Source organism: Thrips palmi, unplaced genomic scaffold, assembly GCF_012932325.1.
Source record: "Thrips palmi isolate BJ-2018 unplaced genomic scaffold, TpBJ-2018v1 HiC_scaffold_3, whole genome shotgun sequence".
Taxonomy (NCBI): Eukaryota; Metazoa; Arthropoda; class Insecta; order Thysanoptera; family Thripidae; genus Thrips; species Thrips palmi.
In genome coordinates, this window is record NW_023144630.1 from 11404290 (window position 1) to 11416238 (window position 11949).

The 11949-nt window shown below is 40.4% G+C and overlaps 1 protein-coding gene across 1 annotated transcript; it reads left to right on the plus strand.

Annotated features, from left to right (window-relative positions):
* The first annotated feature begins 3532 nt into the window (after window positions 1-3532).
* LOC117648286 lies at window positions 3533-5651 on the plus strand. The gene is made up of 3 exons (XM_034390736.1): window positions 3533-4839; window positions 5043-5122; window positions 5540-5651. Exons 1-3 carry the CDS (start codon window positions 4677-4679, stop codon window positions 5618-5620), a joined length of 324 nt encoding a protein of 107 aa, XP_034246627.1. The 5' UTR covers window positions 3533-4676; the 3' UTR covers window positions 5621-5651.
* The last annotated feature ends 6298 nt before the right edge of the window (window positions 5652-11949 follow it).

An 11949-nucleotide genomic window follows, 5' to 3' on the forward strand; every position in this document is an offset into this window, starting at 1 on the left:
AAAGCCATAAATTTGATAAAGTAATTACTGCAACACCAACCGTAACGACGGCCATTTCCAAAAACTCGCCGCTCCAAAACGCTGTGAGTGCAGATTCAGATTCGAGTCAGGTATGAAAAACTCGGACTAGCCTCGCACACTCCAGAGACGGCCAACAATCAAAACCAAGGCCAGTCTTGTATGAAAAATTTAGACAAGCCTATATTTTGCGGTTCACCACCTGAAAGAAATAGGAGCCGCGCACGTCGAGGGGAGGAGCCGCGAGCTTCGGGGGGGTGGGGGTACGGGACCGCTGGGGTGGGGGGGCCGCCAGGCGCATCTCCATTCAGCCGTCCCTGGGCCATTCGCTGCAGGCGCGGGTTCAATACCACACCCGTGCCTTTTTTTTCGGTCGCGTTTGGCGGGAAGATCTATCGCGAGTTAGAGAATGATCTGCCGCGAGTTAGAGAAAGATCTGTCGCGAGTTAGAGAAAGATCTGCCGCGAGTTAGAGAAAGATCTGTCGCGAGTTAGAGAAAGATCTGTCGCGAGTTAGAAAAAGATCTGTCGCGAGCCCGTTAGGTTAGGTTAGGATAGGTTGGACCGTTTAGTTTCGACACCCCGGGTCCCCTCCGGATGGCCGTAGGGTAGGAGCCCCTCCCCTCCAGCGCCCCCACCCCTCGGCTCCTATTTCTTTCAGGTGGCCGACCGTATATTTTGTTTGTTGGCCGTCTCTGCAGTGCGCACATTTTCATCAGCGAGGCTAGTCTGAGTTTTTCATGACTCGAATCTGAATCTGCACTCACAGCGTTTCGGAGAGGAGAGTTTTTGGAAATGGCCGTCTTTACGTTTGGTGTTGCAGTAATTACTTTATCAAATTTATGGCTTTACATGAATCGTGTGACAAGGACATTCCCCAACCAGATCATTTATCGTTGTTTATGTTATAGTTTTATTCAAACATCATTCAGTCCTCGTGTGAAAGTGAAAACAGTGACTACAATGCAAGTTTACATCAACAGTTGAACCTCACCATGATGTACAGAAAGCAAGCAACATAATGGAATACTCTATTTATTATTGGATATCAACACCTAACAACATCCTTGTGATTAATTTCTATAGGTCAACTTCTAAAGTACATGTAGTAGGTAAACATGACTGTAAGGGTATTTAGTCGGGTTTGGTTTGAAGTACTAACAGTCACTACCAAGAATGCAGCGGAAGCAGTCGAAACTTCAACATCTACCAAAGTACACAGGTATTTCCCCCAATGATGACAAAAGGTGTTTGCCCAGAGCGCACCCCAGTCAGCACAAATGCGGTAGGTCATAAAGGTGTTTGCAGACCACACACCTTTGCGCCTACTTCAGCCTAGGCTGAAGGTGTTTAGACTCCACGCACCTTGTCCACTGCCATGCAAAGAAAGCGCAAGGTGTATGGCCAGCATACACCTTGCGCTGCATCCATAGTGCAGCAGGGGTGTTTGGCCTGGGCGCACCCCCACTAGTAAAATCAAAGTGAAAGGTGTTTACATGGGACGCACCTTTGCAAGTGAGCCCAAGCAGCCATGCATTGCTATCTCAGGCAGTGGTTTGGGCCCAAGGTGTTTCAAAAGAAAGCGCCTGAGGCGCTTTGTTTCGAGGCGCCTTTTGGCGTTATGTGGTGAGGCGACTGAAGGTGGTACAAAACCTAAGGCAAGCGACTAAAGGCGTCAAGTTTTAGAACACCCCTGAATGAGAGTGTAATTTCCTTTGTAAAATTATGAACAAAACGAAATTGTAAGTTCATAATTTAATATTTCCAAAGTGTTTCTTTAAAAAAGGAAAAGAACGTATTATGGTTGCACAAATTACTAGCAAAAGTACTGACGAAATGAGCAAAAAGTCAGTAACGTGCCTAGAGTGCACACTGCACTGTTAAAAAATGGTTGTACAGAAACAATCGGATGAGTGAAAATTTAGTTGTTCCAAAACATAGAGTTTCGTCATGAACCAAAGCGAAACAAATGTCGTTGACTCAAGTCAGCGACAATTTGTCGTTGAAGAACAATATTCTTGTTATCACCTTTAACGATACCATTTGTGTGGAAACAACATCTTTAGCAGTTATCTGCTCAATTAAAGCGTATTATGAAAATTCATCTATTTTGTTCGCCGAGTCATAGTGAAATTACTACTGATAAAAAAAGAACCATGCAAAATAAATATAGCGATAAAAGTTCTCCATGAGTACTTGTCGCAGACATAACAACATCTTTTTCGACTTACAATACTTGTCGTTCACTTACAACATTTGTTGTTGGTCAACGACTTGTTTTTGAAAGTGGACTGTTGATGTGTTATTACAAGTTAGTCGTTGTGAAATTATCCTTTTGTTCCTGTATGACTATGGTTTAACAAGCTACTCGTTCCACAACAAATCTTGTCGTTGAAAAAGTTAGCGACAAATGTGTCGCTAAGTTACTACCAAATTTTTGTCAGTGTGTAAATGGTGAAAGGCTGCACCAACATACTATTATGGTGGAGATTTTCTCCATAATGCCAATGAAATTCGTCAAAATATCTATAAGGTACAGTGAATTTCTCAATGGTATGTTACGAAGTAATCTGCACCACCGTTATATGGAACATTTACACCATAATATGGAGAGCCTTCACTTTACAACATTTAGAGTGCACTACAAAGCCAGTGGCAAGTTTTCTTGCCTCAAATTTGGCACGCCGTTTTTAATGCCAAGATTAGGCAAGCTTTGATCTAAAATCTCCATAAGCTTGCCAAATTTTTGGGAAGCTGGGGAGTATTACCTAGCTTAGCTCGCCAATTTTTGGCAAGCAAACTTACCACTGACTTTGCATGAAAATTACCCCCCGGGATATGCACTATCAAACTCTGTGATACAAGCTGTATCCTATTACGCCTCAAAATAATCGGGGTATAGCTATTCACACCCCATCAATAAGAAAAAATTTTAGAATTTCAGCTATAAAAGCGTATTATTACGCTTGCTATGACGGAGTGGCCCCTCGAATTTCTCTGAAAGTCGGTTGCCTGAGACACTCGTGTAAATGTTGTCAAAATGTCAGAAACATGTCTGAAATCCTTATCAAAATTCGCGCACTTCTGAAAGCTGAAATTCTGAAAACTTACTCTGATATTGATGGTATGAGACCCACAGAATGTCAGGGGATGTTTTCAGCTTTCAGAGGTGCGCGAATTTTGATCAGGATTTCAGCCAGTTTTGTGACATTCTGATAAGATTTACACTAGAGTATTTCGGAGAAGCTCCAGCCTGAGAGAACAAAAACGGAAGTGAGAAATGGCAGTTTCAATGAGAAATGTAAGCTGCGAATCAGATCAAGGCTCTCTTTCTTCCGCTTTTGTTCTTCCGGGTTCACTTCGGGATCAAAATTCTGACCCAAAGTGAGCCTTCTTGGGATTCGAATGTGGGTCGGAGGTAAATATGGATTCAATGTTCATCATTGTACAACCCTCGGAAACACAGGAAATGATGTGAAACTTGGTATGAGCACTTGCATCGACAAAAATTGTATTTTTCTGCCGCTTTTGCGGAGTTTTATTGCGACTGAATGACATGCGATCGAGTATGCGATACACTCTCATTCCAGGAACGTGACCTCACGTTCAGAGGTTTGGGACAAAATGTCACGTTCGTTTGAGCATTGTATCACATTCGTTTGAATGTGCACACCCTCAGTATCTTACGCATGACAAGTATACGTAACTTACGATGAAGTCAGATTCATCGTAATTACGTACAACAACATACATAATACGCTTGGATGTAAGCGTATTATGCTCACATTCAAGACGTAGTCTAAAAGGAAACCTGTTACGCATGATTTTAAGCGTAAGACATGCGTAATACATGCTCTTACGATAAAAGATGCGTACAGGGATTTGTTTATGTTCACACCATCGTAAGGGACGTTCAAATTTTAAATAATGGTAAATCTTCTACTGAAATAAGAAAAAATTGAATCTTTTCTCATTGAACCTAGGAATAATACGTGTTTGATTAGAGGGGGGAAGGGGCAATCATTTCAATGGGTACTGAATCAAAATGCTGCCATGAGAATCTTGTTGTAGCACTCACCATTGGGTTGAATCCTATGAAAGCTATCCAAACTATTCACAGCATGATTGAATGGGTGGAAATGTCGAGACCTCCACGAAAGAGCTACGATGGACGTTGTGACTGGGAATGTTGCTCACAGCCAAACGCAACCGTAACGCACAAACTATTGCATTCCACTTGTGGTTAGGTAGCCGGCAAAGCAACGATGTTTCTCGGACGTCATGAAAAGAACAGCACTCTTTGTCCCATTGGCACACTCCAGGCCGCTTTAAATAATACATTTTAACCGTGTCTCGAAGGCAAAACTGCCGCATAACAATAAAGATATCACTTTAAGTCGACGCTAAAAGTTATAAGTGAACTGTCAACTAAATAAAAACAACAGCAACAGCTAGCAGACGTTCGGTCTTTCATTTGTTTTCTCTGTAAATACACATTCGATCTGCAAATAATGACTTTTTAGGTTACCCGAATTTTTTACATTTCAAAAGAAAAAACAGCAAATGTTTACTCGGAAATTAAATGAGTAAAACAAAAACATACGAACGAATGTTGACTGGTGAGTGTGCGATAGAAATAACTTCGTTTTCAGTGGTGGGATGGGTCTTTTTGGCGTTGGTAACACTGTTTTTGCGTTTTCCCACGCTTTGAACGTCCGGGTCCGCCATGACACTTTGGCGGTTCGAAAGATTCGAAGTGGATTGACGTTAGGCTCGGGCTACCTTGGACGACGCGACAATCCTCCTTCAAGCGACATCCTGAGTGAGTTTATGAATCTTAGTGCTTAGATTAGCTACCTCGACTCGCGATCGTTAAAACAATTATCAAATCATTAGTATTATCGCAACTCGGCGTTGCCGTTGGCGTCGACGCGGCTCGAGCACCGCGGTGCGGCACTGCGGCACCCGGACCCGGACATCGATGTTAAACCAACTCTAGAGCTTTGTTTTCTGATTGGATTTCAGTCTTTCTTCGGTGCCTTTGTCGCTGTTTCAACACCACTTGGATGGGACGAAGGAGGCAGCAAGCAAGCACTGTAGTTACTGTAAGTACATGTGTGAGTGCGAGTGTGTGTGTGTGAGAGAGAGAGAGAAGGGGGGTGAAGGGGAGGGGGCAGTGCTCAATGGGGGTGGGGTCTGAAACAACCTCCCAGTTTTTATGAACAGTTGGGTTGCCACACATCCTCTCCTAGCAGACGACGTAAAAATTTGTGTTTGTCAACATTTGATTCAGACTGAATGTATGAATAATTATCATGAAATCTAGTTAATATGTAAATGTATCTCTTCTGTTAGATACCTGTGGATAAGTTTTTTATTTATATAATTGGTTTGTGGACTGATAAGCAGAAACTAAATCAATTCCAGTCCTGTCACTTTTACATTGCAATATAACCTCTCTCACTTCTTTCATACTTTAATTTCAAGCTAATAATGTTTGTTTGTATTATTATTTGTTTTAGGTATCTAATCATGGCTTTTGGAAAGGTCAAGGACTTAACCACATCCCAATTAGTGGAGATTCTGCGGTCCAAGGGCATTAGGAAGGAGGCTCTTTCTACTATTCAAGGCAAGCATCATTAACATTCTCTGTAATGGGTGTTTACTGTGAGGTTTGTCAAAGGGTCGTCCCAGGTGATATAACAGCATTCCAAAAGCATCTTTTGAAGAGAGAACATGTTGCACCATATTCTTGTTGTGAGGGCGACTGCGCTGGGAGACTTTTTGTGGATAGCAAGTCTCTCGTGCGACATCTCAGAGAGAAGCATTCCAGCGCACTGCATCCAGACCCTCAAGAGGAAGAAATCCATGACATGGAAGGACCCTCCTTCATGGGAGGATCGGCTGAAGATGTGGATATGGAAAATAATGCTGAAGCAAATAATAATCCAGGTCCTGACGATACTCATGATTCAGTTACTCCAGAAGAGCATGCAGATCAAGAAGAAGAAGAAGAAGAAGGAGTAACTGGTGATCATTACAATGACTTCAACAAAATGGTTGAAAACTCTATTGCTGTGATGATTCTCAACCTTCGAAAGAAAGGAAACATTACTGGAACTGCTATCACAGAAATGCTCTCAGAAACCAGTGTTGTGTTAAAAACTGTTGTGAACTATATAAGAAAAAGTGTAGTGAGTCATCTTGAAAGTGTGAATGTTGAGAAGGATGTTGTTGAGTATACATCAGCCCTATTTCAACTGGCAGCTGACCCTTGTGCTCGACTGAAGACTAAAGATCAGCAGATGACTTATTTTAAAGAAAATTTTCATCTTGTTTTACCGGAACCAGCATTCATGGGTACTTTTCGCTATGATCAGCGGCTGGAGCCAGGCCAGTCTGTCAGCTCTGAGACGCAAGTAGCAAAGACCTATCAATATGTTTCTTTAACATCCACTCTCACAGCAGTTCTGAATAACCCAATATTCTTCAAGATGATTCATGAGGAGAAATGCAGCACAGATGGCAAGATAAGATCATATTTGGATGGCAGTCTGGCACAAAGTAATGAACTTATCCAAAAGTACCCTCATACCATAAGAATTGTGAAATTTGCTGATGAACTTGAAGTTGTCAATGCTTTGGGTTCCAAAACTATCATCCACCAGATAATGGGTCTTTATTACCTCATACAAAACTTGCCACCAGAAGAGAATGCTCGTTTGCGTTCAATTCATGTTGGTGCCTATGGTTATACTGTAGACTTTGATGTTGCCATTGGTATAGATTCTATGTTGGAAAAATTCTACAATGAGCTTCAGGAGTTAGAGACAGAGCAGGGTAAGTTAATTCAAGTAAATGGTTACCCATATGTTTTGCGAGCCACTTTGATTGCTGTTTCTGCTGATTCCAAAGCGGCTCATGAAATTATGGGACTTCTATCACCTTCTGCTGGTGCCTTTTGTCGAGCCTGTACTGTGACTCGCTCTCAGTTTCATAATGACATACTTGCCATGGGGGAAGAGAGGACCAACGACCTCCATTTTGACAATGTTTGTGAAGTTGAATCTCAAGGTGATCGTGCTCGAAAGAGGACAGGAGTCAAAAGAGATTGTTTGCTACGGCAATCATGCAGATTTCCTCAGGTTCCTAGAATGGCAGTATTTGATGGGATGCATGATATACTACGAGGTGTGGCCAGTATGGAGATCAAGCTAGCACTAAGACAATTTGTAGTGGTTGAGAAAATTCTTCCAATTGATCTTCTTAATGCTCGCCTCAAATCTTTCCAATATGGGATTGTAGATTCAGGCAATGCACCATCACCCAACTTTACTGTCGACAGTCTTCGTAACTTAGAAGGTTACAACTTGCTGCAGACTGCTGCTCAAACTTGGTGCTTGTTACGAGTGTTTCCATTCATTGTAACTCCAGAAGTGCCTGCTGACCATGAACACCTAAGACTTGTTGTGCTTCTCAAAAGGGCTACAGAAACTATCTTCAGTCTTGGTGTGTCTTTGAATGACCTGGACCAGCTTGATGAACGACTCGTTGAGCACCATAAGTTGTTTTTTAAGTTATACCCTCCCACAGGACAAGTTCCTATTGTACGACAGGAAGAAGAAGAAGAGGAAAAGGAAGAAGGGGAAAAAGAAAATGAGGAGGACGAAGAAGAAGAAGAAGATGTAGATGATGTGGAGCCAGTAGTGGTGGAGCCAGTGGCTGGGGAAGATAAACAAGGAACCACTGATACTTCAAAAAAGGCAAAAAAGAAGAGGAAAAAGCCCAAAATTGTTAGACCAATTAACAAACATCACCACCTCCTGCACTACGCTAAAATGATGAGACTACTAGGATGTGCAATCCTTTATTGGTGTATGAGGTAATTGTCCATTTTTTAAATTTAATTTTTTTTTAAATTTAGATTTTTTATGACTTATATATATATTTTTTTTTTTTTCATAGATTTGAAGGAAAACATGCTATTGCAAAACGGTATGCTCAGATCTGCAACAATTTCATGCATTTGGACCTCTCATTAGCTCATGTACACCAAATGAGTCATTGTGCAGAAATGTTGGCAGCAACTACACCAGTCAGAGATGAAGTCCATTTTTCACGTGGAACTGTGCTTACAGTGTCACAGTGTGAACATTCTGCGCCTCTTCAGAAGCTTGGACTTGAGATGGATACTGTTGTGAAAACTGTCAGGAGTGCAGCACTCGGTGGTTTCCAGTACCGGTGTGGTCTTCTTGTTGCTGTCCCATATAATCAAGTTGACAATTTACCAGTGTTTGCATCAATTTTGGAAGTATTGCAGCATCATGAGGAGATTATTCTTGTAGTTGAAGACTGGAAGACACTACATTATGATGAAAGCTTTGGAGCATATGGTCTTCAGAAGAATATAGTAGACTCCAATATCCATGCTTACTTTGCTAAAACTCTACCACCTCAGCGTTCCATGAGCCCTTGGAAACGATATGACAATGACTCTATTTTCTATGTATCTCCTCGTTCATCCTTGGCTGACACACTACTGTCAGCTACAGAAGAAGTGTAATGTGGTGAGAAGAATGTTTTGTTTTTAATTCAGAGATTGAAACCATTTGGGAGAAAATAACACGCTCAATGAGATGAAAGTTACTATGAAAGATCTATTTCATTCTATTTAAATTCTACTCGTTAGTTGCTATGGTTTCATGTGCTTTAATCTTACCTTTGCCCTCATTAATGCTTTTGTTCTGTTTGTTTTCAGATGAGGCTATTGCTGGGCGTCATCTGGCCAAACTTGGTAAGATTGAAGATTTGAAGGCGTTTGGCTTGAAAGCAGGGGACATTTATGACATTGAGAATGCCTTGGAAGAGTTTGTAAGTTTCACCTTATCACTCTATTTTAGAAGAAAATTTTTAATGACACCTATTGTACCTAATGCTTATCTTCTTCTGTTTTTTTGTTAAGGAGAGAGACAAAGTTACTGAAAATGAGTGTGAGCAAGATGACAGCCAAACTGGTAGTACCAAAAAGGATAGTGACACTGCCGATTTACATAACACAAATGTAAGCTTTCTCTCATATTATTTAAATTGCCTTTTTAATAATTTTGTGGGAAACTTAAGTACATTAAAAAATTCTAGGATAATGATACATCTGATACTGATCGAATAGACATGGAACTTATTTCTTCTGTAAATCTTGATATGTATTTGTCAGAAGAGACTATAAATGGAATGAGTGATACAGAGAAGGATGCAGCCCGGCAAAGAATTGAGAATTGGCTTACGCTGATGAAGATGGGTGAGTAACTGACCCGCTGCAAATGCCGCTATCTTTAAAGTAATTTTGTTAAATTTGCTTACAATTAATTGGCCCTTTCCTTTCAAACAGGTGTTGCTGCCCCTTTTCCTACTATCATTGAAATTTAAAAAAAACCAGACCAAGGCCGGAGGCCAAGAAAATCTATGCAGACCACAAGTGAAACTACTACTGAAGTGAGAAGAAGCCAGCGTGTTTCTTCTATGATGCCTTTGGGTCCTTCAGGAAAGGTTAGTATTTTTACTAAAATTAATCAAAGTCAGTGTCATTTTTCTTTGGATTTTGTCTTTGTCTGCTAATTATTCATTTTTTTTATTTTTAGGAAATCTCTAGAAACTCAGATAAAGCTAGAGAATTTTCTTCCTCCAGGGTAGACCTAAAATTGAATTCAACCCCACTCAAGTCTCTTTCCGTCAACACCTTTGACCCAACACCTTCTTGCTCTGGAGTTGCAAGCCCACCTACATTCTCATCTTCTTCCTCTAGGCTAGATCTAAAGTTGGATTCCAGCCAACACAAGTCTCCTTCGGTCTTTGCATTTAACTCAACGCCTTCTTGCTCTGGAGCTGCAAGCCCGCCACTGTTTTCAGCATACTTTCCGTCATCAAAGGAGAAAGAGAATCCCCCTCGGAGATCCACACCTTTAGACCATGATGCTGGAAGTAAGCGCCGCTCTGTTTCACCACCACTTCAATCAACTTCTAAAAAAGTAAGTGTGTGAGTTTCATTGATTTCTTGTTTACTTTGTTTTTAGTGTTGTTAAATGGGCTTATTTTTCATTATCTAGGCAGCCACTTCCACCAAAGAAGCAGAAATTCCTCTCCATCTCAGAACTTTCATGAAATCTACAACTCTGGTAATCTTTGTTAAGTTTACTCAAATTGTGACTCAGTTTGCCTTTGCCTTTAATCCCTTTTAATATTGCTTGATTTATCTACAGGATAACACAGAAAAGTCCCTTATTAGAAGTGCTCTTTTAGATACTACTCTTTACCAAGTAAGTGTGCTGTATAATTATTTATTAATTTTAGTCCAGTTTAAATTTGTTAATTTTGTTTTCCCCCTTCTTTCCAGTATGAAATTAGTCCAATGTTGAAAGGTAAAAGGGGGATGGACAAAATTCTTCACCATCTAGAAAGAGGAGGTGTTATCTTTCAGAAAAACCTCTCCGATGTTATTGACGAACTTTTGAAGCACATCAGTAAGAAACCGCTGTAAGTACCATCACTAAATCATGTCACCTTTTTTCCATGGTTATTGAAGGTTTTGCCTCTTACCCCTTTTGTTTCTCTATTTATTCAGTAACATCTTGGCAATAAATCCAGCTATGAGGGAGGGATTGGCTGTTTCATTTGTAGCCACATACCCGCAAATGGCCCAGAAAGCAGTGAGAAAGGAAGACATGCCATGGGTTAGTATGATTGAAATAAATTTGATTCCCAGGTTTCTTCTGATTGTTACATTTATGAGCTAATGCTTTTTTTGTTTTGAACTAATTTTCTTATTGCTTATTTTGCATTTGTAGACCTGGCTTTTTGATAGAAAAAACAACACTGGGAAACTGTCTTCAGTGTATCGAAAGCTGCAGCAAAAGCAGCAGGAGAGACCCAGATGGGGTGGCACTGACCGCAGGAAAATGAAACCAAAGCCTACCAGTTCATCTGAACCTGGTGCTACTTCAGTTGATCAGCTACAACTTTCACACAATGTAATTAATTCCACCCTCTCTTAATGAAATTTAAATTATTTCTGTTCTTGTCTTTTAAAAACAACATTGTTGCAGACCAAACTTCTTCGGTTACTCTCACCGGTTGACTCATCAAAAGATGAAATTAGAAAACTGATGACAGAAACATTCCCAGAGCGAAAAGCACTTGTTTCACAAGGAAACCATCAAGTTGGTGTGCTACTCCAAGCTTATGTTCATTTAAAATCTTTTCAAGGAGAAATGGTAGTTATTATTATCACAGCATTTTTTTTTGTTTCTACAGGCATTGTTTTAAAATTCACATTTTGTTGTTTTGTGTTCTGTTTGCAGATTGACCTTGACTTTGAAATGTGGTTTCCTGGAAAGAAAAACAATCTTTTGCTGAACTTTCAAAGTCTTGTCCCTCTCCTATTGGAAGCAGCCAAGAGGGACAAGAAGAAGTATCCTCCTGAAGAGGTGCTACAGTTCAAAGATGGTTTGTACCTGGATTTATGTTGCTGTTTTATGTTGCTCTTAATCTTTTTCCAACTATAAAATATAATTCTTTTGTCCTTTCTTTTATATTGTAGAGTCCCTGAATGCTCTCATGATTTTGAGCAAATTTTTGCCTAAGCCTAAAAGGACTCAAGATCATGAAAAAAACATGAACCCTATTGCTGAGATGAATGACATTTTTCAAATAGTTCCTGTGAGTATTTTACTAAATGCATATGTTCAGAACTGTATCTGCCTCAGATTAGAAACTCTAGAAAGTGCCTTTACATTTTCTAGGCTGGATCAAACATTGAATATGAAGTAGGAACAAGGAAGAAAATGTCCAAACATCCCGTTCAGCCTTACATAATTGCTGTAGGAAGCCAGAAGGACATCGGAAGAATGTACCTGGTCTGGGGAGATGCACACTCTAT

Excerpts from the sequence above, each read along its gene's own strand:
- LOC117648286 (XM_034390736.1), top strand. The coding sequence starts at position 4,677 with ATGGGTCTTTTTGGCGTTGGTAACACTGTTTTTGCGTTTTCCCACGCT. Across the intron at positions 4,840-5,042 it reads TCCTTCAAGCGACATCCTGA|TCTTTCTTCGGTGCCTTTGT; the intron begins GTGAGTTTATGA and ends ATTGGATTTCAG. Across the intron at positions 5,123-5,539 it reads AAGCAAGCACTGTAGTTACT|GTATCTAATCATGGCTTTTG; the intron begins GTAAGTACATGT and ends TATTTGTTTTAG.